The sequence below is a fragment of the Erithacus rubecula genome (genome assembly GCF_903797595.1).
Source record: "Erithacus rubecula genome assembly, chromosome: 2".
NCBI lineage: Eukaryota > Metazoa > Chordata > Aves > Passeriformes > Muscicapidae > Erithacus > Erithacus rubecula.
This window is the reverse complement of record NC_136685.1, coordinates 75,866,680-75,894,537: the sequence shown is the minus strand read 5'-3', so window position 1 is coordinate 75,894,537 and position 27,858 is coordinate 75,866,680. Positions and strand designations below refer to the sequence as shown.

Genomic DNA, 27,858 nt, shown 5'->3' with positions numbered 1-27,858 from the left:
GATAATATTTGGAATGCCTGTTAACACTAGGGTTTGTCAGCTTGTCATAATCCTGATGCAAATCCTTTCAATGACCTCAGTGGCGCTCAGATGCTTAACTAGGAACACATTTTCCACTCGCAGTGTTGCCAAACATCAAGTAGGAAGTACAGAAAGAGAATTAAAGGAGGCTCAAACCAAATCAGGAAGATAAGCAGAGAAAATTCCTGGTACGTACTTTAGGATAACCAAAAGACCATGGCTGCTCAAAAAGAAATACAAGATAAAAAAAGCCCATCCGTAAGCTATGGCGCGTAAGGGCACAATAAAAAGCTAGTAAAGGACGGGCATCGGAGTCACTGTGCTGGTAAGAAAAAGTATCTCCAAAGCTTAGATTCTTGCGTAGTAGAGGACTGAATGGAGGCATCAATGATAGTAATTAAAACAAGTTACAATAAATCTACTGCAAATACTCCTATCACGGCAGAGGCGCTGGGACTGGGTGATCTTTAAAGTCCCTTCCAACCCAAGCCGTTCTACGTCTCCCACACTTGCCCGATGAGCCGCCCCTACTCGGAGCGGAGCTGTGAGTCAACACCGACACCGCTGAGTGCGGCTCTGCGATCGCTCCCACAGCCGGGGCTGGCCCGGTTCTGCCATCGCTGCCCCGGCTCGGCCCGGCTCCCCGATCCCTGTCCCGGCCCGGCCCGGCCCGGTTCTGCGATCGCTGTCCCGGCCCGGCTGTGCGATCGCTGCCCCGGCCGGGCCCCGCCCGCCGCGCGCCGCCGGGAGCGCGCAGCGCCGTGAGCGCGCAGCGCCGCGTCCTCAGCTGCGGCGGCGGCGATGGCGGCGGCGGCGGCCTCGCAGCGGGACCCGGGCGACTGGCAGGACTTCTCGGGATTCCAGCCCTCCGCGGGGAGCGGCCCCGAGGCTGCCTGCGACAAGGGCGGCTGGGGCGGCGGGGATCTCGGGGCGAAGCTGTCGCTGTGCTTCGAGCCCCCGCAGGCCCGGGGCGGCGGCGAGAGCCGCGTCCCGCTGCGGCCGCTCACGGAGCAGAGCGCGCTGCAGGACGACGAGTGAGTGCGGGCGGGGGCGCGGAGCGGGAGCGGGGGAGGCCCGGCCGGGCAGAGCCGGGCTGAGGGACAGCGCGGCCCGCCAGCCCTGTCCTGCCCTGTCCTGCCCTGCGAGAACGCTGCCCTGGGCCTTGCCGGGCCCGGCGGGGCTTGTGGGCTGCGGAGCGGAGCCGTTCCCCGCCCCCGGGGCTGCAGCGGGAGCCGCAGGGCCTCGGCCGGGGCCACGTTCGGCTCCGCGGGGCGGGTCTGGCGGGGAGCCCTCCGGCTTCATCCCCTGACTGCCACTGTGGGCATCCCAGAGCTGCTTACCGCCGAGCTAGCGAGAAGTACTAGTTCCTGAAGTGCAGTGACCGTGGTTCGTGTTTGTTAGTTTCTTGCAAAGTGCTCGCTGTCTCAGTGCATGAAATTAAACATGAAAAGTGCAGAAAGCAGGCGAAGAACAAATCGCAGCTGCAACTGTGATAATTGTTGGGGTTTTGTTTCCCGTGAGGAACAGAGCCTTTCTGAGCCGTGCTGCTGTACAGTTTTTAACATTAGTAATATTTCTATTTCTTATTTTATAGTAAATTTAGTCAACTTATCTTCATTAAAAATACTACACTCTTACCTTTAGGTAACTAAAGTCTATGTCTTGTTCTGAGAGAAGAATAACAGAAAGCGTGTTAGCAAAATGCTAGATCTGTGGTGTAAACAGTGAGGTAAGCTCAGTGAACCATGAGTCACGTTGGGCAGCGATGAGGCTCTGTCTGCCCTTCTGTGTCTGCCTCGGCCTTCCCTCTGACCTCCTGCGAGCCTTAGCTAGGCAACCATTCCAAACATCCACCCACAGCATAGCGCCTGCAGGCAGGGCTTGCCTGGGGACTTGGGGGAGCAGCCTGCTGTGGTTAGAGACTGAGCTGCTTCAGCAGCGCAGGTCTGCTTGTGCAAGCCTCGGGTTTGCATAGGCAAGCCTCCAGGACAGCCAGAGAGAATGTACTCTAGAAACAGTAAAGAACTGACCGAGGACAAGAGTGGTGGGCTGAACTCTGCAAGGGGACTTCTAGAAAAAAATAAAATAATTCTTCCAAAATTTTAGTTTGATCCATGCATTTTCATTATTCTGTGATAAATGGAAAGGAAAAAAAAAAAAAAAAGAAAATATTTGGCTCAGAATTTGCTGCTTAACTCTGCTGAACAACATTAGGAATGTAATTTATAGCTCAGCTCAAATTTCATTGAAGGAAAGGCTCATCCACCCCCAGAAAAGATTTTGAGTATAGTTACATAATTAGTATAGAATCCAGGTCTTCATTTACTGTTTTGTTTCAGTGCTGTGCATACACTGTTGTTTTAAAAGGGAACTGAATTATGTTCATCAAAAAACATTTTCACATGGCCTTAAAACACTAAAAATATTGTCAGTAACTTGCAGATGAATATGTAGGGAGGAAAATTCAGTTACTGATAGAGATACATGATCATTAGGAATATGGTTATTGCTGATTCAGTTGCTGCTTGTTTTGGGGTCTGCATTTTGGTTCCTTTATTCTTTTCTCCAGGATTTGGAATGCCTTGACTGATAATTATGGTAACGTGATGCCAGTTGACTGGAAGTCTTCCCACACCAGAGCTTTGCACTTGCCAACACTGAATCTTTCAGAAAAAGGGGTAAGGTCTGATCAACAGAAGTACCCTCTTTGGATCTTAGGTACTCAGCAGGGAAGTAAAACTGTTTGCATTTGTCTAAAAGAATATTGTTATTAAGTGGCTGAAAATATTTTAGTACATGAGAGCTTTTTAAAAATCAAAGAACCGTTGATGTATGTTTGCATCTCCCTGGGTTGGAATAATTCAGAGCTGGTTTTAGATGACTCTTCATTACAGCCAGAGCATGATAGAAAAAATTGTAAAATGAGGAAGTGTTTCACATAAAATTTTTCTGCTGTATGATTCATGTTGAACACTGGTCTGGATAAGGGAGGAAAAAAGGCAGGAGTACTCTGATTTAGTAAATCCAGTAAGGACTTTCTAAAGTTCATCTAATTCCACAGTCTAAAGATGGCTTCTTTAGCAAGAAAGGTGGCCCAGGAGACACTGAAGTGTAAGAGTTTGTTTTGTTTTCCTTATTTAAGAGTTAGAATAGTTCTCTGGGGCTGGAACAGGGAATTAAGAGCTTCAGAGAGTTTATAGAAAGGGTTGTCCTCTGATGATCTTAAAAGTGGATTAAAATACTTCAGGAAGAAAAGCTAGGAGGAATTCCCATCTCACAGATTTGGTGGGGAAACTAGTGGCTTATCTTTTAAGTATAGTAAAGTTTAGCTATGTTGTAAAAGTATCTGAGCGTGTAACCTAAGAATTGGGTGATGCAGTGGCTTCTGCCATCCATTAGATAATCAACAGAAACTTTTTACTGTGTCAGGAGCAAAGATTGTTCTGCTGAAGAGGATACTTCAGGGTTCTGTAGAGGAGGATGCAAATTTGGGATTCATTTTCTTGATTTAACTCTCATGGTTATCCCTTGAGTTTGATTTGTGTTTCTTTTAATTTTTATTGAGTCCTTGTTCAGATTTTATAAGTGGTTTTAGAGTAATTAAATTCTTACATTTTAACTAAAAATACAACCCCACCATGCTGTGACCTTGTGTAAGGGAAAAATGGACTGGAATACTAACAGATTTCTTGATAAGGAACTAAGTATAATGTACAAGAAAATGTTTGGTATAGTTTTTGTAAGTCACAGCAAGTTATGAAGAAAGTACATTAAAAAAGTGTCAAGTGGTGTTGCTGGATTAGAAAGAATCTTAGATGTGCTGCCAGTAGAGAGAAAACCAGTTCATGGATGAGACATATCTCAAGTCTTTCCAGCTTTCACTCCACATGGCGTGCCTTCTGATGTGTAAAGGCTGTGGGGAGCGTTTGACATACTTTTCTTCTGCTGCTTTGTCTTCAGCAGTATTGCTGGATATGTGGCAGCACATATGGACCAGCTAGTATCTGGTTTATCTTCCTTACAATGAAAACTAACAGCTAAGCAACACTTTTTCTGATGCGTTTGAAACTAATATTGTGCTACTGAAATTGTGTGGAAAGCATTTCCCCTCCTGTTTTAGTAGGGAAAGATACAAGGTCAGTAAGGCTGATTCATGTGGTCTTGGCTCCTTCACATGACAGGTCTATGCACACTTTTATACATCTCTGACAGTGAAAGAAGTAGCTGGGTGAAAATGTGCACAACGGTATGAGGAATGGGATTGTGCAATTCCTTGTTTTGCTAGATTACTTTTAAATGGGTCATTCCCTGTTAGGAGGACAGAAGGAGGCATGGAGTGTGACTGGGTGGAAAGCCAGGTGTTCTTTTAGTCCAGATTATGGCTGATGGCATTTTTGGTAGTTTATTAGTCTATATTATCAAAATGTATTCGAAGGTCTCAAAATTTTTCTGGAGGTGAGAGCAGGGAAAGCAGATCTCCTCCTAAATAAACTGTTATCTTTGCTTACTATACCATCATTGTTGTCATATCCTATGTGAATGAAAAGGTACTTGAGGACAACAGAGATTTTAAAAATGTCAAATTGGAGTGTATCTGTGTAGTAGGTGAAGAGAGAATTATAGTGGAACCTTGGCACTGCACAGTTACTGGAATTCAGATTGTGGAAAAAAAGGTCGTCATTTGTCTTCATTCTGAGAGTTGAAAAAGTGCAAATTGTGTATTTTCCCCTACAGATGAGCAATCTGGGAATATCATTTGGTTTGAAATTAATCAGAGAACTATTAAGGTTTCTGAAGAAAAGTGGTGGAGTCCAATAAAAACTGAAAACTGGCACTATGAGACCAAGGACTTTGTACAGCCAGTCATGATGCTTGTAAATTAGCACAAAGATCAATTAAAGCAGTTGAGCTCAAATGGCAGATGTTGAGGATTGCAGCTTTGAGGGGCTTTTCTAGGCTGGAATCTAGTAATAGGCAAAGTACAGAAACAATTTTGTAAATAAACCAGGATATATTGCTGTATGAGAGTAAAATATGCCTGACTTATTAAGGAGGGGACTTGAGTCTCTTATTGTGTATATATGTATATCTTTGGTTTGAAAGGATGAATGTCATTTGGTGATATATATATGAGAACAGTGTTGCTTCTCTTTCTGAAAAGACCCTGAGACATTCAACAACACATTTTTTTTTCATAATCTGGGGTGATACCAGCAGTGATATTGATATCATTCAATATCAGCTCTTCTCAGCTTTTTTCCATGTCTTTTATTGTGTGGCAAGTGGAACCATGAAAGCACTTAAAGTAAGAGGTTTGTGTAACATTAGACGTTATAGGCAAGTTTTTCACCCTACACAGACATTTGTCAATCTTCACTGAAGATTTAAGTATTAACTTGACAACCTCCAATGTAGATATTTGTATGTCAGTGTGTATATGGTCTTTATGTACAGATATTATTTAACAACATTAAAGATTGACAGCTATTTTAACTTTGTCCAGTACCAGTTTAGATTTCGTTTTTCAGGCTATTTGACAGAAAGATCTATTGATTCCATTATTATGGACCTAGATTCAGTTTCATTTTTAAAATTCAAGGATAATTCCCCTTTTGTTTTTTGTACATGCATTTTATACCCTCACATTAGGGGTGTATACATATATTTATATTTATATATTATATATATGTTTTATGTATTTGTATAAGAACACCTTTTCATGCTTTTTAGGTAAATGACAACTTGAACCTTGACTTGTCAGATGATGAAGAGCTGAGAGAACAGTTGGATATGCATTCTATCATTGTTTCCTGCATCAATGAAGAGCCCCTCTTCACAGCAGAGCAGGTAAAGTGTTCAGCAAAGAAAGCGTTGTTGGTGTAGAATTTTTTTTAGTCTGTTACTAATTTTTGGTTTTGTTCTTGCTCTTCACTGTAGCTAAGCTTCTTGGCTGTTCTTTGTTTAGGGTTTAAATAATGGGGGAGATATTACGTCATTCAGATTTGAAAAGTGTTTCAGTACTTCAGGTGAGGCTGATAATCCAGAGTCTTTGAAATCTCTGTGTATTTTTTACCATGATTTTGTCAGGAATGCTATAAATTAAATATATTTGTTGAAAAAATATTTTCAAAATCTTAGTGGTATGGTAGAGTGTGTGGCAGTTTATAGTTTCACAGGGCTTTGTTATTAGCAAGAATTCTTTGGAATTTTTGCCTAACATGAGGGCAGATCAGTGTATCTGCTAATAAGTTTTCAAATTACTTGGTATCTAAAGTCTTCAAATCCATGGGTTTACTTCAATTACCTTGAAAATTCCTCTTCTGAGTAAGGTTAATGAGAGTAGGGTCTGTTAAGATCCTGCTTTAGTAAGCAAAGAAATAATCTATTTTGTTGTTGCTTAAATGGTTAAGCTGTGAACTCAGATGAGCACAGTTATTAATAGTATGGGAGACAGGACTGCATGAACTGCCTTGGCTCTTTTTTACTGTGAGTTGGATCTCAGCACTCACTACAGCCTTTAAACTTATAAAAATTCTTGTGGTATTTATTCAGATGTCTAGTTAATAATTTACCTGTAGAAGTGTAATCATATATGTGATTTAAAGTAAGGTATCTATGCAGAGAATTTCTGTTGTTGTACTTCTGTCTGGTTCAGGTCTTAAGCTTGGGGATGCAAATTAGCTTTGGGTTATGGTGGATCAGTTCAAAAAACTTCTTTCAAGCACAGTTGATTTTCAGGCTATTCTGAGAGGCTTTTTGGTTTTTTAGAGAGTTTTTTGTGAATTTTTCTTAGTTGTTGTTGTTCTTTTCATTTTGTTGGGTTTTTTTTTTGGAAGAGGGAGGAGTGTTTTATTTTCCATAGAGAAATGTGATGAAATAGGGAGTGGGGGAGGTGATTGATTTTTGTTGTCGTGTCTTCCTTCAACTGAATACTCAGGAAAAATACTCCAGCTTACTCTTGAATTTGGTTCTCTTAAGCAGAATCATACTTCTTCACATAGAAATAACCCTGTAGTTTCAACACTGTTATGTCATCACCAGTTTCCTGTTACAAGGTGTGATTATTCTCAGAGAGCTAGGATGGGGGGGAAATGTCACTATGATGTTATTGATCCTCTTCCATTTTATCTTGGTAGTTTCATCCAGCTTTACTTCAAATTGCAAACTCTTCATGTAGGAAAGTTTTCATAAGGTTTTTCATTTTTCAAAGGTGATTGAAGAAATAGAGGAAATGATGCAGGAATCGCCTGATCCAGAAGATGATGAAACACCCACCCAATCAGATCGACTCTCTATACTTTCCCAGGAAATTCAGACCCTCAAGAGATCCAGTACAAACAACAGCTATGAAGAGAGTAAGTGGTATTTATTTAGTATTTTTGCTCTTATGCTTATTGAAAATAGTTTAAAGGGTAAGTTTGCCACGTGTTTGATTCTTAGCAAGTCCTTCATGTGAAATACCGGAATTCAAAAATATTTTCAAAGTGTCCTGAAAAAATAGCCTAGACTTAGTACATAGAGGACTTATCTTTGTCAGCTTTCTTATGACTAAGAACAAAAATAAGACTTTATAGAATTTCAATTTATAGCAAATATTCTGAAGATTGATACAGTGGAATGAGATTCCTTCATGGGTAAAGTGATAAGTTGGTCATTTTTTATTAAACTTCATTATTTTCTGTGAAGTGAAACTTTCTTGATGCCAGTACACTGTTGAATATCAGCTAAAACTCTCTAAAGCTATTCAGTAAATAAGGCTTTACATACCTGTGGTACAGTTTCAGTCATTGCAACATAAATTGATAGACAGTAACACAAAAGTAAGGCAGCCATTTCTTTTTTGTCCCATAAGGACCATGCATATTTTCCAGTCTTTTCTTTCCATTCCTCTTCATAAAGCTTAAAAGTTAAAAATATCATTTGTATCTTCTACTCAAATGAAATCATCTGTGCTTCCCTATCCAAAAGCAAAGGAGAAATTAGATTAATAATTTAATTGTAGTAAGTTGAATTATATGTAAAAAACCTGTGACTAATCAGTTTTGTGCTGGAAAATTTTGCTTAATCTGCATTTGTCAGCATGAATTCTAGAAGGTAGTGGGGACACAAAGAATATTTGGTAGATGGTCTTTCTGCTTTGATCCTTCTTAAAAAGTTTGATGCTTTCTTTCCTGTAGTCTGGGTGAACAATAGAAACTCTGTAAAAGATTCCGAAAACTGGCTGACCTCTTGTGGCATGACTTAAAGTTTCTGCTACATTTCAGATTTATGGAAGAGATTCCAACCATGAAAATGGTCTCCTGCCTGTCTCAACACATAAATTTCAGGAATGTGAAAGTAAAATGTATTGTGTTCAGCAGGGCTTCCTGGTTTTCTGACAGTTCCATATGTCTTAAGGTTTGGAGCTAATCAAGCTTGCTCAGTATTTCATATCATATCTATTTTGCTTTGCCTCAGGAGCCCATATTTTCTGTTGCATCTTTTCAGATTAAAGGTCAATCTCAACCAAATAATGTCTTGAGTTACTTTGGCAGATAATATAACTTCACCACTTTCTCAGAATCTGCTTTAATGTCTTCCAGGTTACTGTTTTATAGGTAGCTCTTGCTACCTATTTTTAGTGTGTGAAGGTGCTTCAGAATTGTTCTGCATCTCTCTGAAATTTTTACAGATTTTTCCTAGAAACTGTCTGCTTTTTGTATAATAGATCAGATCTTTTCATTCATTTAGCATTCAGAGCAGGAAATCACTTGTATTTACTTTTTTCTTGGATAGGAAAAGACATACAAAAATAAAGCTCTGACTACACAAGTGAGTTCTTCAGCCTATTAAGTTTCAGTCCATGTAGTCTTCTGCATTTGAATTCCTCTGTCTCCACTCAGCTGTGCTAGCTGAGTATTTCCTATGTTTCCCTTTCAAGACTTTGATAATGACTACTGATCTGTCATCAGTCAGGACTGCAGTTGGGTAACCTACACCTGTGTTTTCAGAACAATTGGTTTTTAGGCTGTGATGCTGGTTCTTAATTGTTGGGACTCGCAGGTGGTCTCCCTCAGTGCTGCTACAGTGTTTGAACAGAGTTTAAGGCTTTAGCTACCTTGAAAAACCGTGGTTCCTTGTCAGAGAATTGTCTTAACAGGTTTTATTGTCTTCTCTTCAGTTAGGTAAGAGACAAGGAGCTTTCTCCAATCAATTTTCCCTGCTGTAATATAAGAGAAAAAATTCACGTTTCACTTACTACCTTTGATGCTTCTAAGAGCTACAGTTTTTTGTAGTTTGTGACCTTATTTGTATTTTTCAACACTTGTCTGTCCCTGCTTTCCTTTACAAGAATTCTTGTGGACAGGATATTCACCAGACTAATTCAATGAAACTAAATAATTGTAAGCATCTATGCAGTGTCCTTAGACAGATTGTACTTGTCAGTGTAATCAGGACTAGCTGTTTCTCAAGTGCCACATTAGATTATGTTCTTTGACACAGCAACTGCTGGGACTTGCCAGCTTCCTAGGTGTGGCAGACCTAAACTGGAGCAGAGAGCAGTCTTCAAAGATCTGCTCACTTCTAACCCAAGCAAGCCTCAAAACATTTTCGTGGTCATAATTGCACTATCTGTAAGCATCACTCAGTAGTTCAGAAAATATGAAGCCCTTTTCATTTGAACAGTGAGTGCAAAGGAAAGTCACAGTTTACAGTTATGTCAGAAGTTTAGCACCTATTCCAGCTTCCAGCATAAACTACCAGCACATTCTTCATATTTGCAGATTATCTCAGATTTCTCAGAATTAAGAAGGAAGTTTAACGATCTTTTTGTTGCTTATCTTGTCACCTCTGGGATGTGTTTATTCCTTTAGGAATGTTGTTTTGTTCTATGTTGTTTTAGAACTGAATTTTTTGTTTTGAGAAATTTCAGAGTATGTTTTTCTTGTAACTCCCGCAAGTTTTCTTATGCTTAAAATCTTGACATATTACTTTTTATGTGACTATTTGTAGGAGTGAAAAGATTATCTGTTGCTGAATTAAATGAACTGCTAGAAGAAATTGAGACTGCTATTAAGGATTATTCTGAGGAACTGGTACAGCAGCTGGCTCTACGAGATGAGTTAGAGTTTGAGAAGGAAGTGAAAAACAGCTTCATTTCTGTCCTCATCGAAGTACAAAACAAACAGCGAGAACACAAAGAAACAGCAAAGAAGAAAAAGAAGCTGAAAAATGGTAGTCCTCAGAATGGAAAACAAGAAAGAGGCCATATGCCTGGAACAGTAAGAAAATTTTTATAAGTCTTTATACATTTAATTTTTTTTTTGTTGGTTTTTTTCTGCTATGGGAAGTAGTAGTCCTAGATTATATTAAGATACCTGGTACTCCTGCTTCCATGCCTTCTTTCACAAACAAGGCTTAAGCTCTTCTTGTTGAGAATTTTTTTTTCACAGGGTCATATATTTTACTCTTCTTGTGTTCAGGAAATTTTTTTTTAACTGTTTGCAAATCTGCCTTGAACTAGCATGCCTTTCTTGCAAAAAATACTGTTTGGATGTATACTGCTCTATGTTCTGTTGTCAGTAGGCAAATTCAGTTATGTGGTTTCACTGTGTGAATTTTAATATGTGTTAGTCTTGCAGGAAATTCAGTACTATTGTTGCTGTAGTTGCACAGATATTTATTGATTGTGCTGGTTTCTAGGAAAAAAGTGAATGTCTTACCCTGAATCTCCTAACCTGTGGCAGAGTTACTGCATTCAACAAGAGACAGGAAGGAAGCCAAAGTGTAGTGCATGTGTACAGGGAGGAGATAATTTGTTTTATTCTTTGCAGAACGTAGGAACAAAAGGAAAACATCTTTCAAGTAGACTTGGATAAGAGGAGTCAAAGAACAAAATAAATTATGTTATTAGCTTGTCAGTAGAATTTTTTTTCTTATTTGTCTGGTATGATTTAAAATTACTTAAGTGAGATATTTATGTTTGAATTTCTTAGTGCCTCTTATAGGATGCACAAAATGTGGTTTTGTAGATCTTGGCTAAATCCCAGAAAGAGTGCTTCAGTTCAGCATCAGAATGTTTTGGGGTTTGCTTTTCAAATGTAAGGAATAAGCATTTATAATGAAATATTAATACTTCAGAATTTATTTCTAAACTTACAAGCATAAGGTACCGGTGATATAACCCAAATAAGGTTCTGATCTCATCTGCTAAATGAGAGATGTTTGTGTGTGTAGCTAAGCTTTAGTGGAACTTAAGAAAGTATATGTCTGGAAAAACATACAAAATTGTTATCCCTTTACAAGAGCATAGTGAATAGTTCCTTTTTCCTTCCCAGTCATGAAAAAAGAAAAAGGGATATTCTACCTAGAAAGAAAAATAATTACTTTGTTTTGAAACTTGAGTCAAGTGATTCACAAAATGTTCTGGTTAGTTTAAAGATTAGAAACTTGAATGATGCTTTCAGGTGTAATTTACATAGTCCTAGGATAAGACATTTTTTTATTTGGTCACTTCAAGATACAGATGTGTCAGGTTGTTTTCTAAGAGGGATTGAACAGACTAGCTCACAAGTGAGACTGTAGCTGCATGTGTATGATTCCTTTGAAAACAGATTTCACTGCCATCAAGAACAGATTTGAGAGCTCTCCTCCAGAAAGCAGTGCCAGGTTCAAAATTTTCCTCGATAATCCTTTTTTTTTCTTATTTTTGGGGGGCAGAGGGGGGAAGTTCTAAGAATGTGCATACAGATAGTATGTTCTAGTAGCTTTGTGAAGACTGAGTTTCTTATAATAAATAATGTATTAATTGGTTATTTTGTTAACTGTAATGAAATCTCATTTAAATACAAAGATTGGAAGTAGAGTTAAGTTGGTTGTCGTACTCTTAAGAAAATGAATTCTCCTGTAAATACTATAACTGAATATAAAAACAAAAATAGGTGTTTTACTTTTTTTTTCCCTTGATACCATCTTTGGGTAAATCAGTTTCTTAGACTTCTAAACTTTCACCTCTTTCACAGGGGGAAACTGGGGAGCAGTTTAAAATAATCAGGGCTTGAAGATACCAGTTCCTTCAAGTAGGATATCTTAAAAGAGTTAAGATGGCTTTGGCAAAATGTATGTCTTTACTGACCTTGTGTGTTTTAGAAGGTAAAAGAATACTGTATTCCAGCACATTTTATTCCCCTCACATAAGTAAATACACTCAGATAAACATGCTGAGCTATGCTCATCATACTACCCTGTGTCAGCAGCTTGGCTGTTTCTTCTTTTTATGTTCATATCACTTGCTGATTTTGTATCATATGCTAAACATCAAAACTGTTTTGATTTTGTTTTTTTTTTCTTCTCTGGCAAGCAGAAAGAACTACAAAGTTCAAGGAAAAATGTGTAGTTGTATTATATACTGCTTTTTCTTTACTTGGATACCATGATTCCATGCAATGGAGCTTGAAATCAATGTGGGTGTATTGCTATCTAATTGTGTATATTTTATGATATTACAGTAAATAGGGAGTACTAATTGTTGCTTCAATCATGGAAAAGGAAGCGTGAAAGTATAAAGTTTTAAGGAAGTGGAGCTGAAAATTACAACCTCTGAACAGTGTTTCTAGAAAATACATTCTTAAAATCTGAAAAGTTGGTGTCAGTAGTGTCTCTAAACATACATTGTTCAAACACAAATGTTAGAGGGGATTTTACTGTGAGCTGAACTTTGAAAAATGCTGGTTTTTATGTTTCTAAATGAAACAGCCATAAAAGGCAGGTCTCAATTATCAGGTCTGCAGCGTGAAGATTTTGTTTGAGTAAATTTTGGTGTAGAAATACTGCTTAACTGCCATTATAATTAAATTAAATTATAAATGAAAAATTATAAATTAAATTATTAAAAATATAAAGCAGGTGAGTGTAGAAATAGAAATGTGCTGAAATACAACTTGGAGCTTGTCTTTGCCATTTGTCTTTCATAGTCTTGATAAATGCTGATTAATAGTCTTCTGAACTTTTCTCTGTCCCTTTTTTTTTCTTTCTGCTGTGTTTTCACTACTTTTAGCGCTTCAGCATGGAAGGGATCTCAAATGTCATACAGAATGGCTTCCGCCACACGTTTGGAAACTCGAGTGGAGAGAAACAGGTGCTGGGCTTTCTTCTCCCTTTTTTCTCATTCTTTCCTGCACTTTTGGTAGGAGCTGAGATCTTGAAATTGACAGTAGCTGAAGATAAATGCTGAGACAGGAAAAACCACGATAAAATGTTGGAATCTCTGCTCCTTTCCTACCTCACATTTCTGATCACCTGCAGTCTCTTTCTCTCCTCAGCAGCTCAAGAGATTCAAGACTTGATACCCTGATGCACTGAGCTAATAACCCATATTTCTTACCCCAGACTAAAAGTCTGTTTTAGCGTAATGCATGCTTTAGATACACTGCATGTCTGTTAGCATCTAATAACCAGTCAAAGAATGTGTGTATCAGGTTAGATGTAGTGTTTCAGCCTTCTGCATTAGGAACTTGCATAATGAAAAAAGGCTTCAAATGTTCAGAGCTGATACATTTGGAAACAGAGTAGCATCTGGAAATGTATAGACTGTATTATCTTTTGACTTAAAAGTAGCCAAATACCTGCTGTGCAGATTAGCAATATAAAATACACAATCTATAGGCAAGTTTGTATCTTTTGGTTGGCTATTTAAACATTGAAATGTAGAGCAGAGAGCTTCACTGGGCATCATATACATGTTGTGTGTGCCCTGGAAGCAAGATTCTTATGCTTTATTTCAAAGTAATAAGTTGCCAGCTGTTTCAGATCTGTAGTGTGTATTTTATTAACTGCAGTCTGAATTTTAGTAATCTGCTTATGCTGTTGTTTAGTCTTTTAGCACACTACAAAATACTGGTATTTCATGTTATTTAATGTGATTTTTTGTGATTTTTGTCAGAGGAGTCCATTAAGAGTTATTTTTTCCCCTGGTGAGGAGTCCATTGAGGCAATAAATTTACTGGTAGTTTAGAAGTCAAGGCTGATTAGGCTTTTGTCTTGAAGATGAGTGTTGTATCCTGCAGAGGAGTTTGGGAGGTAAAATGATTCCTCTCAAGTCATTCTGCAATCCTGAGGCTAGAAATCAGACTTGCTTACTTCTCAGGCAAGGTATATGTATGAGATTTTATGAATACATTGATCTGGTTATTTGTTTGTCCTCAGCTTTGGGGATCTTGAGCACATGCAAACAGCTTATCTAACAAGAGTTTTTATCACTCTGCATTATCACAGCACTAGTGAAGCTGTACCTGTGTGCTGTTTTGTTTTTTTTCTTGGCTGTCATTACCATAAATTACTGCAGTTTTTACCTGTACTTTAGGTATTTTAAATATCCCATATTTTCATAAGGTGAGCTTATTTAGACATGCCACCCCATCATACCTTTGCTTAAAAGACTGTCACTGCCTCATATGTAGACATAAGTTGCATAATCACATGTTAAAAAAACAGTGATTGAATAACTCAGTCATTTTTGAGGTAATTACTGAAGTTATTCTTCATGTTGATCATAGTTTTGTCCTGATTTATCTTTTTCTATATCCTTATGGTTATGGGGGTTTTTATTCCCCTTCCTTTATCTTAAAGCAAATGATAGAAGTAATCTGAATTTAAGATTAAGTATAGGATAGAAAGGTAGAAAAGATACCAGCTCTCTTATGATTTATGCCTGGAAATCCATTTTTCTATGGCTTTTGATTTCTCTTTGGGAGGCTTTTGTTTGATTAGGACTTTTTGTCTCATTACCAAGCCCTGGCCCTGCTTTTGAGATACTAGTGTGATCTTCTTATGCAACAAGTTGCAAAATTGAACAGTTATCAAATCCTCAGTTTCTTAATGCTGCTCTCACAATATAAATGTGAGAGTTTTTTCCAGGATGTCATTATAAGCTCATGTTCAGGTGTTTTCTGCTAACAGGGGAGAGATAGTTAGAAATCTGGGATTGTGATTAAAAAAATGCAAGGACAGACAGTTTTTTGTGTGCCTTGGAAGCTAGAAGTTCCTACATAGAAGGTTACAATGTGAAAAAATTTGACAAGTTTGTACAGTTACTTCAGAGCTCTTTACCATTTCTTAATTTTAATAGTATTTACCATCCTCTATAGTGGGTACATCCCATTTTCTGTGCATGTGTTTGTGCCATAAGTAAAAATTACTTAAGAGATTTTCAGCATGTAAAGAGAAACTTCCAGTGGGAACTCCCTGTTCCTATCTGATAATGTAGTTAAAAAAAAAAAAAAAAAAAAAATTGAAATGTTGGTACTTCTTTCTGAGTGTTGGTAGTTCTTTCTGTGATTGTATTTCCAAAAGAAAATTCAAGAGAGTAATCTTCATTTTGATTTTCAGGCTTATCAAACACTTTACATAGGTGGTGAAAAATTGCAGTGGTAATTTCTGCTTTATCATGTCATCAAATCTGCTTCAAAAACTTAGAGGTCACAGTAGATTTAACACGTGATCTTGTCAGTAAGCTACACTTCAGTCACTCCATTCTTTTCTTAATATGTTATCCTTCACACAGCAGTTCAGGAAATATTTTTAGAGTGTTATTATAGAGCCTGATTGTTATGGCTGCAAATTTGATGAGTAAAAGGAAAGTGTTTCTTGAAACTAAGAAATTCCTTTTTTTATTCTTAATTGCTACTGTTAGAGAAGAAAAATGGAAGGTGAAATTTACAGGAGAAGGGAAGCAGGGTTAGTTGATATTTGGTACAATGATATATCCTAGTATTTTATTGTCTAGGTAAAGGGCATAATGCCATGTAGTTCTGAAGGCTATGAAAGACAGTCAGAAATCTGATTTTTGTGTTAGTAGATCCCCTTTCATCTCTGCCATTGGCAGGTTCAGCAGCCTTATGTCTAGCTATCGATTCTGGTAATTTTATTAAGAGCACAGTTCTCTTGGTGATACTTGTTGGTTACATCTCCTGGAAAAGAAATTGAAAATTGATTGTTTCCTGAGAAGCATTGCATACTTTTCGCTGCTGTGCCAAGTGGACATGAGAAAATGCCAGAAGAAAAGGGAGAGAGAAAAGCAAGCATGCTGTGTTTGCAGAAGATTTTGGGGGAGTGTCAGTACCACCTGGACGATTGGTACAGTTGGTTAAATGCCACTGAACTGAGTCTGTTTGGCTTTTAGGCAGATGATGTGGCTGGGCATGAGGTGCGTGATCCTACTACAAATATGGCAGTGGTAGCTGCATGTGGCAGCCCTCAGCCTCCTCCTGCAAAGTGCAGCTCTTCACCCTAGGCTGAGTTAGGCTTGACTCTCACTGAAGGGCTGTTACCAAGGAGAGGGGGAGACCTTGTACCTTGTTTGTAACTTCCTGCTTGTTGCCTGGAGAACCAGGTAGATATGAAGCTGAATGAGACATCGAGGGTTACTTCGCCTACTGCCTTGTAGCTGTAAAACCAGCATCAAGTTCCTGTTTAATTCTTAAAAATTGACTTGAGGGAAATTTTAACAAGCTTTTGCATTGGGGAAAATTTCAGCTGTTTCAGTATGTTTGAAATTCAGACCTCTAAGGAGAGTATGCATTCATATAGGCTGCAGAGTAAGATGTCACCTAAAATGCATGTAATAAAGACCAACAGGGTTACATCAAGAGTTTGAAAACTAATCTTTGCTGCACAGCAAGTATGAAAATCTTGAAAGACTGAAGAAGTTTTGTAGTGGTTTTTTTTTTTTTTTTTTTTGGTTGGTTGGTTTTTTTTCTAAAGCAGACAAGAATTAAAGATTTCAATAAATAGAATTAAAAACTAGTTGGTTTGAAACTATATGTTAGCACATTCAACTATTAAAACTGATAATTTAGATCAAATTCCTTATTCCAGGGTATTATGTTTCATTAGGCTTGGCTTGTTCTTTATGTTTGGAAGTGTATAGTAGCAGAAGGTGAAAGCCATCTGTTTCAATTTTCACCTAACTGTGGGGCAGCATCATTTTCTTTGCAGAGAGGACAGTTAGCTGCATGACTTCTAGTGGCCACATAATTTGGAAAAAAAAAAAACAAACCACTTGTTTTCTAATAAAAAAGCTCTAAGATAGAAAGGTAGAATCTTAGTCTATTCTGAAATATGATTATTTGTGCCTAGCAATTTCAATTGCTACAATTTTTACAAAATAAAATGCAAACAGCAAAGTTGCATGAAAGGACTGTCAAGTAACTCTGTTTTTCATTTGACAGTACTTAACAACCGTCATTCCTTATGAGAAGAAAAATGGACCCCCATCTGTTGAAGATCTTCAAACATTAACCAAAAGTGAGTATATGAAATTCCCCTGATCCTTTCCCCATTGTATTTCCAGTTGTGGCTGCTCAAAGCCAATCAATCCTTCCAGTTCTCTCTTCCCCCTTACCCTAGGGCATGTATATAAAGATGCATGATTTTAACCATAAATTTTGGCCAGCTTGTTTTCTGAGCCTTCATGTTAGGTTTGTTTCCTAGCTGCTGTCTGAAATCCTGAAGGCCAGAAACCTGCATGTATCAGGAAGTAAATATTCCCACCTTTTGATGTTGGCTGCATATCATGCAGTTTGGTCTTACAGTGCCTGAAATATCCCTGCTTGTTTACATTTGCTGTGCTTTATTGATGATATTGTAATGCCTGACAAAATGGAGTGGATGTCAAGATACTTATAATGATTGCACTTGGTTGCCTTTAAACTAGCCTGCTTCTCTCCGTGGTTTTGATGGGGGGGCTTTTGTTGTTAATAAATTTTAATAATTAGGAATTCCAAACCAAACAGAGTTTTGCTAATGCTTTGAATTCCTCATTCTTCACACCTTTTTAGGCCAGGTCCTCAGTAATATTATAAGTTCTAAGTCTTGTAGTTGTTTGATTTTATTGGGCTTTTTTTAAATTCTAATTTGCAAGAAATCAAGGTTGTATTTTTTTAAAATTACTTATTAAGGTGGTTTAATACAACAGCATCTCTAGGAGTCAATAGCATTTCCTTCATGGGATGTTTATAGGAACAGTTTAAAAATAAGTGGTAGGGTGCATCAATCCATTTGATCAGATCTCAGTGCAGAATCTCAATGTCTTTAAGGTGATTTTCAGCAGAAGTTCTGTGATTCCACAGGTGGCTGAGGGGTTGTAAAGGGCTCACTGGTTGTTTCCTTGAAAGAGAAAATAAATATTATGTAAATTCTAGAGTAAATGAAATGTTTAAGTAGGAATTAAAGATGCCTTTATTTTTCTACAGTAGGAAGCCTTAGGTGTTAATTTGTCCCTACTTTGTAACAAAGGATTTCTCATTTAATGTTTACTCTTGCAATGAAATTTTATTCTCTTGCCCTATTTAAATTTGACTTGACACTATGAAGCGCAAGTTAAAACCTCTTGAAAACATTTTGTTCAGTGGTTTATTAAAAAAATGTCTTGCACAAATGCATTGTAAAGAGTATTAACAGTATTGATTTCTGTGGGCTGGTTGGAACTTGATCCTGTGAGTCAGTTGCAGATTTGTGACTCACTGTCTCTGCTGTTAAGGCAGGCAGTAAAGCAGGTGTTTAGGGTTGTTCCGTTGGTTTTTTCTTTCAATTTTCTTTCTTTCAATATTACTCCATAGTTATTAACACTAATGTCTTATTTCAATGCAAAAATTGAAATAGAACACTTGCTATAATTTGAGCTTAGAGTCTCATATGAGGAATCTGGAGTTTATTAAATACTGGTTTTCAGTAGAATTTTGCTTCTTTCAGTCATGTCCTGAGCACTTTATAAAGTATAGTCATTGTTTTTCTTTATGTAGTGATGGACAGGTTTGTATGTATCCAGTCAAGCTTGTTCATGTGTTTCCCTTCTTCAGAAATAGACAAGATGGACATGATCTACTCATATATGTCACAGAATGGCATTTCTGCATTATTGTAAGTTAGTGCCAAATTCAGTCACGGAGTTAAGATTTTTCAAACCTACAGCAGATAACAATCACAGTTTCAGGGAGGGGGAAAAATGCACCAATAATATTTAAAGAGAATCATTCACAGCATTTTTCCATTACTTGAGGTAACGATCAAAGATATTAAGTAATGGAGCATACTTTTGTGTCCTGAGATTTCCAGCCCATCAATAGTTGTTAGCATACTTTAGTTTTAGATATCTTGACTTTCTTGTGGTGAGAATTTTTTATAGGGAAGAGGTGCTTGTAGTTGTTGTTATGACTGATGGCATTTTACTGCAATATTAACCACATGAATTAGGACTCTTTGCATCACAAGTGAAAGGTGGAGAGGATGTGATGTCTCATTGTATCTTCTCATCTTTCAGTTAAGAGATTTCTTACATCTCGTAGTAGTATCTCTATGAGAAGTTGGAACTGCTCCAAGGTATTTAAGTGTTGTGATAAATTCATGACTAAATATCTGATTTTTTTTCATACTTTAGTTCTGCATGCCATGAAAGAGGATAGCGAGAAAGTGCCAAGTTTGTTAACAGACTATATTTTAAAGGGTGAGTATGCTTCTCAGCAGGCATTTTATTTGATTCTAAATTAACTTAATTTACGTATAACTTGTATTTGAAAATAGTGATCCTACTGCATTCATGAATTTTGTTGCCTTTCAGTCAGAGCTCTCATTTGTTCTGTTTTGTCCAAGCATTCTGAGCATACAGTTCATAAATAAAACACGTTTATTTTGTTAGTGTTAGTAAAATACAGCAAACTGCTGAATGACAGCAGCAGGAACAAAGGTGTCTAGCTTATGAAGTGAAAATGGGTATAGTTAGAATCTTCCATTGTACAGTTTATTCAGTTTTTGTAACTCAAACTGCCTATGGAGATAATGTATTTGCTATGCCAGGTGTTTTATAGCTTCATTTCAAGTGTTACCTTCTGATCAATAATAAAAAGTATTTATTTAGTATTTATTTTTTATACCTTCTTCAGGTATTGTTCTGAAAGTTTTTGTATGAGTCATTTATTTTCCAGTCTTACACATTTGTGTTTAAAGAATGTCAGATACTGAAAAATACTGTTTGCCTTAGCTTTAAGGAGTTGTTTCAGGTAGTTTCCAGGTTGTTAAATTATTTTCAAATGTTTTTCATCTGACTTCATTTTTACCTAGATCTTGCTACTGCTTATGTTCTTACTTATTCTTGGCATATGAATTCTTGGCAAATTTTCAAGTGTACAAAGTGTTCAAAATGTAGCAAATGCATCAAACTCCCGAGATCTGAACAAATATCTGTACAGAAGGATGCTGGATTCCATTTTGTTTGTCACCAAAATGTTTATAATATTTTACTTTTCACAGGCTACAAAAGTTTTTTCTCTTTTTTTGATATCATGCATTCCAAGTCTCATTTTTTTTTCAAATATACTTTCTTTTGACTTAGCTCACTCCATAGAATTTTTAAAGGTTTTTGGATTTCTTACACAAACTTACAGTCACTCATAATCTCATATCACAGATATTTGGAAGTACTACGTGTTTAAGTTGTAGATGCAATCACTTCAGAAAATCTGAAAAAAGACATTCAATATTCTGGAAGCTCCAACAGACTTCTTGATGAAAGAGATAAATTTCTAAGTTTTGTGTAGGGTTGAAGAACTGCCACATACAATAAGAATGCAGAGATCCCTTCAGTTGATTCCTTTGATTTTTCCATTTCTTTCTAAAAAATTTTCCTAAATTAGACAGATGTGTTTGCCTGTGAGCCATGTAGGATCACAGTCAGGGCTTTTTAGTGTTGATGGCACTAAACTGTAGTTTTGAGAAGCAGAATATTTGACCCAGGAGGATGTACTGTTGGCAGTAATTAAAACTGTTTGCTCTTCATAATACATCTGGCAGTGAGTTAAAGTGGATTTCACAGTGTCTGCTTTTATTTTTAGATGTAGCTATGCAGAAGAACTTTCAGATATTGAGAAGAAACTGGCAGCTTAGGGAAGTGGAGAAATCTTTTTTGAAAGCAAAGAAGGCTTGTAGAAGTAGATTATCTGAACATATGAGAGGATGATCTAGGAAGCTTGAGCTGAAGTTTCTTACTGCCTCTTGTATGTTCATTACTTAAAAATCACCAAGGATGTTCTACTGGGGAGATGCAACAATTGCAAAAGCATTGTGCATTGAGTGTCTTGGATCAAACAGATCATCCATCATATGCAAACACTGTTATCTTAAAGTTGTGAAACACAAATTGTAGGAACTTGAAGAGTAATCAGTCACATCACTCCTGGTGAAAGGAAAAGACAATTTCTCCTACCCACTACTTCCTTAGTGAACAGAACCTTTCTTCACCCCGTGTGGGTTTGTGTGCTCAGTGGCAGACAGTTGTGAGCTCTGAATTGTGGCACAGCTAATGAGCACAGAACTCTTCCTTTTAGTATCTCTTCCTTTTAAGTAACTCTTCCTTTTACTCTTACTTTCAGTATAGCCTTAATTAAGCTTCATATGCTGTGTTGGCATTATGTTAAATATTTACAACTCAGCTAGCAGTGTTACCTTGTACTGTAGATTTGTTCTGTGGCACAGGCAAAGTCTTCCAGTTGTTACTGAAGTTGTAACTTATTGCTCTTTTTCTGCAAAAAAAAAAAAAAATAATCTGGCCTGAAACTCCTGCAAGGCTTTTATGACACAAAATACTCCCAGCCACCAGTCTATTATCTGGACATTATAGCTTGTTAAGAGAAGATTGGTTTTAATTCTTCACAAGCATTTAAGTCAACTTTCAGCTGAGCTTTAATGCCTGAAATTCTAACCTGTTTCTTAAATTCCAAAATAGAAGGAGTGACCTACTTTTTGAGGATTCTACTCTCTTCACTGTAAAGATTTAAAATGTCTTGGCAAGGTAAAAATCTTTAAGAAGATTTAGGGTTTAAATTTGTTTTCTGAAAGAAGTACTGAACTCCATATGGTATAGTGGTAATTGTATTCATTTTACACTGAATAGATTTTATTGCTTTTTCTTAAGCTTTAATCAAGAAATGAAATTTTGAAATGTGTGAATTATATCACCAAAGGTTCTGGGTTCTGTTAAAATCTGTTAACTGCATGTTCCTTTGAGGAACATTTTTTTCCAATCTTGCAACCAGAAAAGCACACAGTAAATTACATGTGAATTAGGTATGTGCAGCTTTATGGGAAATCCAGTTTGGTAACTGGCTGCACAGTGGTAAAACCTTTTCTCAAACTTTATATTCTGTTTTATAGAGCAGAAAAAAAATCTTACAAACATGCTTTTGATTTTTTTTTTGAGCAGCACTGTCTTGCTATTCTCTGGTATGCAGTCCTATGTGGATTTTATAGGTGTCAGCAAAATTATTAGTAGACTTCTCAGATATTAATGGTCACTGTTGAAAAGTCTTGAGAAGTTACTAAAATTGTTCAGAAGCAAGAACTGAAGTAAAAATGTCAGGAAAAGATTATTGCCAAAGTATTGTTAGTACAATATAAAGTAACAAATAGAAGAATGCTGTGAACATGGAAAGATGAATGGAACCATACCAAAAGATTGAACATAATTGTTGATGTAACATGAAATCTTACCACATAACTGGTATTCTGAGGATAGTGAAATAAGTTTGTATTTTCTCTGAATTCCAGTGTGTCTTGTAGAATTCACAAATTCTGTGTTATCTTGGATAACTTGAACTAAATGCCCAATAATTCTGAAGTTTGGATCACGTAGGAAGACATACAGAGACATACAGAGAGCTCCTCTGTTTGTGCTGTCTAATACTCACTATTTTGATTTAATAATGATTGAGTAAAGTTGTTTGGACAAGAGCTGGAACTTGAAGGACAGTTTTGCAGACAGATCTGCTATTGACCTTCTGTGCTACCATGGATCATTCTTGGATTTTTTTTTTTCATAACCAGCTAATCCTACTGAAATGTTGGAAGTAGAAATCCTCAAAACATGGTGTGTGCAAATCCAGTGTAATAAAGAAGTTAAAAAGAAGAACTCAATGCTTTTCATGTTAGGGGATAAAACCACCTCTATATGCATTTCTTAGTAAGATTATTAGTTTTGAAATTATTTCTGATGCTTGCTTTCTTTCAAGCATCTTCTTTCCCCAATTTATACTGCCCCCTTGTGTCCCCCCAAATGATTAAAATGTCATCATTTTCCTTGTCATGCTTAAGTCCCTCTTTCCAGGGGTCACTTAGCTCTCCCCTGGATCTTTTCTCTAAGGAGTATGTCCTGAAAGGTAAGTATCCCGAAGCCAGACTAAGTACATACCCTGTGAAGAGTCTGATACATTGTAGCAACTTATCTTCTCTTATTCCTGGTGTTCTTATTGCAGCCATTATTTTCAAGGAGATATTTTTCCTTTTGTGAGGTTCTGTTTGTTTTCACTTTTCAGTCCATTTCTACCCTGAATGCAACAATAATGAAAAAGAAATAGTGATTTGCTTTGCAAATGATTCTTGTTCTTCTCCCACTAGCATATTTTATAGATTTAGACTTAAAATAGATGGTGTAATGAAATTGATCAGCATTTATAATTGTCCTTAATTTTTTTTCTGAATGTATTTTAATATATCAATATCATTATTATAATATTTTATCACTAGGAGTCATGAAGGAGAAACTGGGATTTGAAAAAGGGAAGGGTAATGAGTTTACTGACAGGGAAAGAAATACCAAACCAAGACTGAAATTCTTTATCTTAGAAAACACACTTCTGGACTGAGGCTAGCAGCTTAGTAAGGTCACAGTATTTAAATGCTATTTGTTCTCATCTTTCTATTGGCCTTTTTAGATGGTTGAACTAATACAATGTGATTTGAAAACACAGTGCTTATGTCCATTGAAAGGCCTAAATAAGCTAAGTTTTTTGTTCACAAGTTAAGCTGTAAAGCAGATGGAAATATTTGTGTCATACCTTCCAGCTGCATTGGGTTTAGGTGTTGCAACAGTAATAGGAATCATATCCTTTGATGACAGTGTTTGTATGGACAGTGCTCATTGAGTATTTACTTTCTTTTTAAGCTTTGAGTCTTTCTTCTTGTGCATATAATGTAATGACTTTCTGCATAATGATTAATTTGCCAAGTACAATAATGCAAATAGTACTTTATATATATTATAAAAATTAATACTTGTGTTATTAGTATTGTGTATATTATATGTAGCGTAGTTGCATCTGTAATCTTTGCAGTTTGCAAGTTTAGGTTGCTTTCTGAAGAAAATGCCTCTGTTCAGTTGTTCGTCTTTTCGATCTCACAAATAATAATTGCCAATTTCAACCCCACAAGACAGAAGCAGGTGTTGTGGAGTAACAGAAATACTGTAGGAAACAGCATCTAGGTAGGAGAAGGACTGAAACAGCCGTGTGCATTGAGCTGATGGCTGTTGCCTTGAAAAGCCAGCATCTCCTTGGATCTGATGTATTCACCTTCTTGAATGCCCATACAGGGGCTCCTGTTTGTCTGGGGGCATGAGGACATGGGTAGGGCTTGCTGGGATAGAGTACACAGCAGATTTAAAGTAGAAGCTGAGGACAGCATTGTGGGAAGGGGAATTCACTTGTTTTATTGGTAGTAGGGAATAACTGACAAAATCTGGAAGCAAGAATTCTTTAATTTAGCTACTTTCAGAACAAATCAGTGATATATATGTAATGTTAACCCACTGTATACCCAGAACTAAGTATTAGGGTAGGTTGTCTGCTATCCCTTCTGGACACATTTTTTCAAGATTACTACTTTTTTACTTGCAGTTTTTACAAAATGTGAAAATTTAGCTTTGTGTACAAGAATAATTTTACATAACTATTACATAAAATATATAAGTACGTACTTATGTCTGAAATTATTGCCTTTGAAATCAGATGTGTTATAACAGTAAACTTTATAAGATTTATTTAATGCTAAGCTTTGTGTTCTTTTCCAATTGTTCTCAAACAGTAATTGTGACAAAAATAGAGGGCTAAAAATAATATGCTATACATTACTAGTTAGTAAAATGCATGAAGTGTCTAGTATGGTTTTCTTCATTTTTCTGAATGCAGATGTCGTGAAAGCAGAATAATTTTGCCCATATTTCTCCTTGCTATTTGGTACCTACACTTTCAAGTAAAAACCTACAATTTTTTATGTTTTAATGATGGAAGAATTTGCACCTTGTTCTATTTTTAAATTATGCAAGTATTTCAGATAATAAGAACATTTATTTTCTTGCCTTTAAACTCTTTGTTTTATTGTTACACCTGACTTCTTTATTTGCTTTTGTGTTGTGCTAGCATTGATTTGAAAGCTGGATTGCTCTGAGGTTTGTGTCTTACATTGAAACAGGAATGAGAAACACATGAAGGACATGTCTTATCTTGCCACTGTGTGATTCTAGTACACGTACCAGAATTAGAAAGTAGAGTTAGAATCTCAAATTGTCAGTGCACATTTTTTAAATATAACTGCATGCGTCACCTGTTACTTAATGTTCTGTTTTCTGATATAACACTTTTAAAAGCACTATTTAAGACATGACCTTTAGTTAACTCATTTCTGGATAATACTAGTTAAAGATAGTGGGTTGTGTCACTTCACTACCTTTTGAGAGAGGCTGAAAATTTAATTGCCAGTTTCAGTTATTTACTAGATTTTACTGTGTTACTAATAGGGTAGAATCCAAAATTTAAATATTTTAGTATATATATTACATTTTTATGCAGACCAACTTCACTACTATTTATCAATGTGTATTTGTGGTTTTTTTGCAGTTCTGTGTCCTACATGAAGAGGGCTGCCTTTCAGAATTAGCCATGCTCCTTTCTGTGATGAGAAGCTTTCCTTGAATATAACTCATAGTATTTTTTCATTTGACACTATACCTAAAGCAGTATTCATTTACCTCCTCTATGTGTGTGGATTTTCTGATCCTACAGTAAGTCATCTGGGCATGACAGCTCATCCAGTTTAACTTAATAGTGCAATGAACTGGAGCAGGGAACAAGCATTGTACAGTTTTACTTGCATTGTTCTGGCTTTTTAAAGTCTATTTTTACATTGTATAGCATGTAGTAAATCCTCCTACACATTTTGTTGTTGGAAGGAAAGGTAAACTTTGAATAGTGTAAATAAAATAAGCCTCATTTTAAGGAATCCATATTTAAAAGAATCCTTAGTTTCTAAACAAAGATGAAAAAATTATCTTAGTCAGACTTGGAATTTAAGATTCAAGTGAGTTCTCCAGGACACCCCAGGAAGGTGATTGTGAAAGTCAGCAATCAACACTGCTTTGTAAATGGTAACTTTGAACAATACAAAAGATTTGTTCATAGATGAACAAATCCAGATTTCTTGGTTTGAAATAAGTAATTGTGTGTTACTTGTTTTTTGGTATCAATACAAACATCTGACTAATGTAATATTTCATGTTTGGTTTTATATTAATTAATAGTGTTCATGTGGCTTAGATATTCTCCCATGTTGCTGCTATAATTTTACCAGTTTTGAAAGATGTTTGGTCTTAATCAAAATGCTTCAATATATAAACATTTTAGAAGGCAGTATCTTTTAAAATACATGTACAGTTTGAAAAACTTGCACCTGGCTTCCAAGTTAGTATTATATTGAGATGCTTGTTGTTGTGTATCTCTGAATTTTACTACAAATATCTCTTGTAAATTGTGTGCACTGTCTCCTCTGCAATGATGCACCTCCATTCAAACAGAAGAGAATGTATATTACAAATCCTGTAAAAGAAATGTATCCCATAATCTCAATTTTAAGTACTTGTAATTTTGCTGGTCTAAAAGATGAGATTTAAATGCAAGGAGTTTAATTTAATTTAAAAAAACAAAACAAAAAACACCAAAAAACCCCACCTTTTTCTAAGCTGAATTCCTATTGGTTCTTCATCCAGATGTATATACTGAATATATAAAGGCATTGGAAAATGAGGTTCTAAAGAGATAAACATATTTTATTCAGTTTTTTCCATCTAAAGTCTTCAGGGTTTTGTTAGTTAAAGAGAAATTTGATCCTGAATACCTTGCATCATCTTTAATGTTCAGCTTTATTATCATCACCAAATACTGTTTTAATCAGTTAAAACAACATGGTTTAAAGATAGTTCTCATGTTTTTGGGTTTGTTTTTTTTCTAAAGGCCTCAATATTTTTGTCTTTTGTGCCTTTTTCAGCTTAGAATTTTTTTCTCCTCCCTCTCTCCCACTTGACCACCAATGGATACTTGCCAGCCTGCTCAGGAATAAATAGATCCTCTCCATAAGTGTGGCATATGTGAAGAAGTTTTTTTGTTGCTTTATTTTAATTAATTTGTGGTTTCTCTAAAAAGATGGCAGCCATTTATTTCTGTAGCTGGTGTGTTATAAATTCATCATGGCATGCTTTTTTTGTGGAAATTCTTGATGTTGACTGTTGATGCCTGGAAATGGACAAAGGGGATAACCCTGCTTTATTTTAAAAAAGGTGCATATGTGAAACCCACCATGTCTCTGTGAGAGATTATTCAGAGGTCTCCTAATGAGGCTTGAAGTGACAAGATGGAACAAAACAAAACAACTAAGAGAAGAGTAAAAAGGAAAAAAAAGGCAACAACAAAAAAACTTCTGTCAAAGTTTGTTACTTGTAAAAAGTCTTGGTTGACTTAAACGGACAAACTACTAAAATTAATGAAACTGGAAACATCTTTAGTGGGCTAAGCATCTGCTTGGGAATTTCATGCCTCTCATCAGACTAAACAAGATTTCATTATGAAAAGTACCTGTTTACCTTGTATGCATTAAACAACAGCTGCCAAATGTGGCAAGTATTATATGTATACCTATATATGTACATACAAAAAACCAGATCTCAAAACATTTGAATAAAAAGAACCATGCAAATCTGCTTTTCTG

At 36.6% G+C, this 27,858-nt stretch overlaps 1 protein-coding gene across 4 annotated transcripts; it reads left to right on the top strand.

The window, feature by feature from the left end:
• Positions 1-757: 757 nt before the first annotated feature.
• On the top strand, positions 758-27,858 carry FEZ2 (fasciculation and elongation protein zeta 2). 4 transcript variants are annotated; one of them, XM_079298805.1, is made up of 10 exons: positions 758-1,055; positions 2,591-2,699; positions 5,752-5,868; positions 7,232-7,376; positions 10,015-10,283; positions 13,058-13,138; positions 17,229-17,304; positions 19,436-19,501; positions 25,242-25,270; positions 25,719-27,858. In XM_079298805.1, exons 1-9 carry the CDS (start codon positions 823-825, stop codon positions 25,250-25,252), a joined length of 1,107 nt encoding a protein of 368 aa, XP_079154931.1. In that variant the 5' UTR covers positions 758-822; the 3' UTR covers positions 25,253-25,270; positions 25,719-27,858. The 4 variants fall into 4 exon arrangements, with proteins under 4 accessions (XP_079154931.1, XP_079154930.1, XP_079154933.1 ...); XM_079298804.1 differs by lacking the exon at positions 25,242-25,270 and having other exon boundaries at positions 759-1,055; XM_079298807.1 differs by lacking the exon at positions 13,058-13,138 and having other exon boundaries at positions 760-1,055.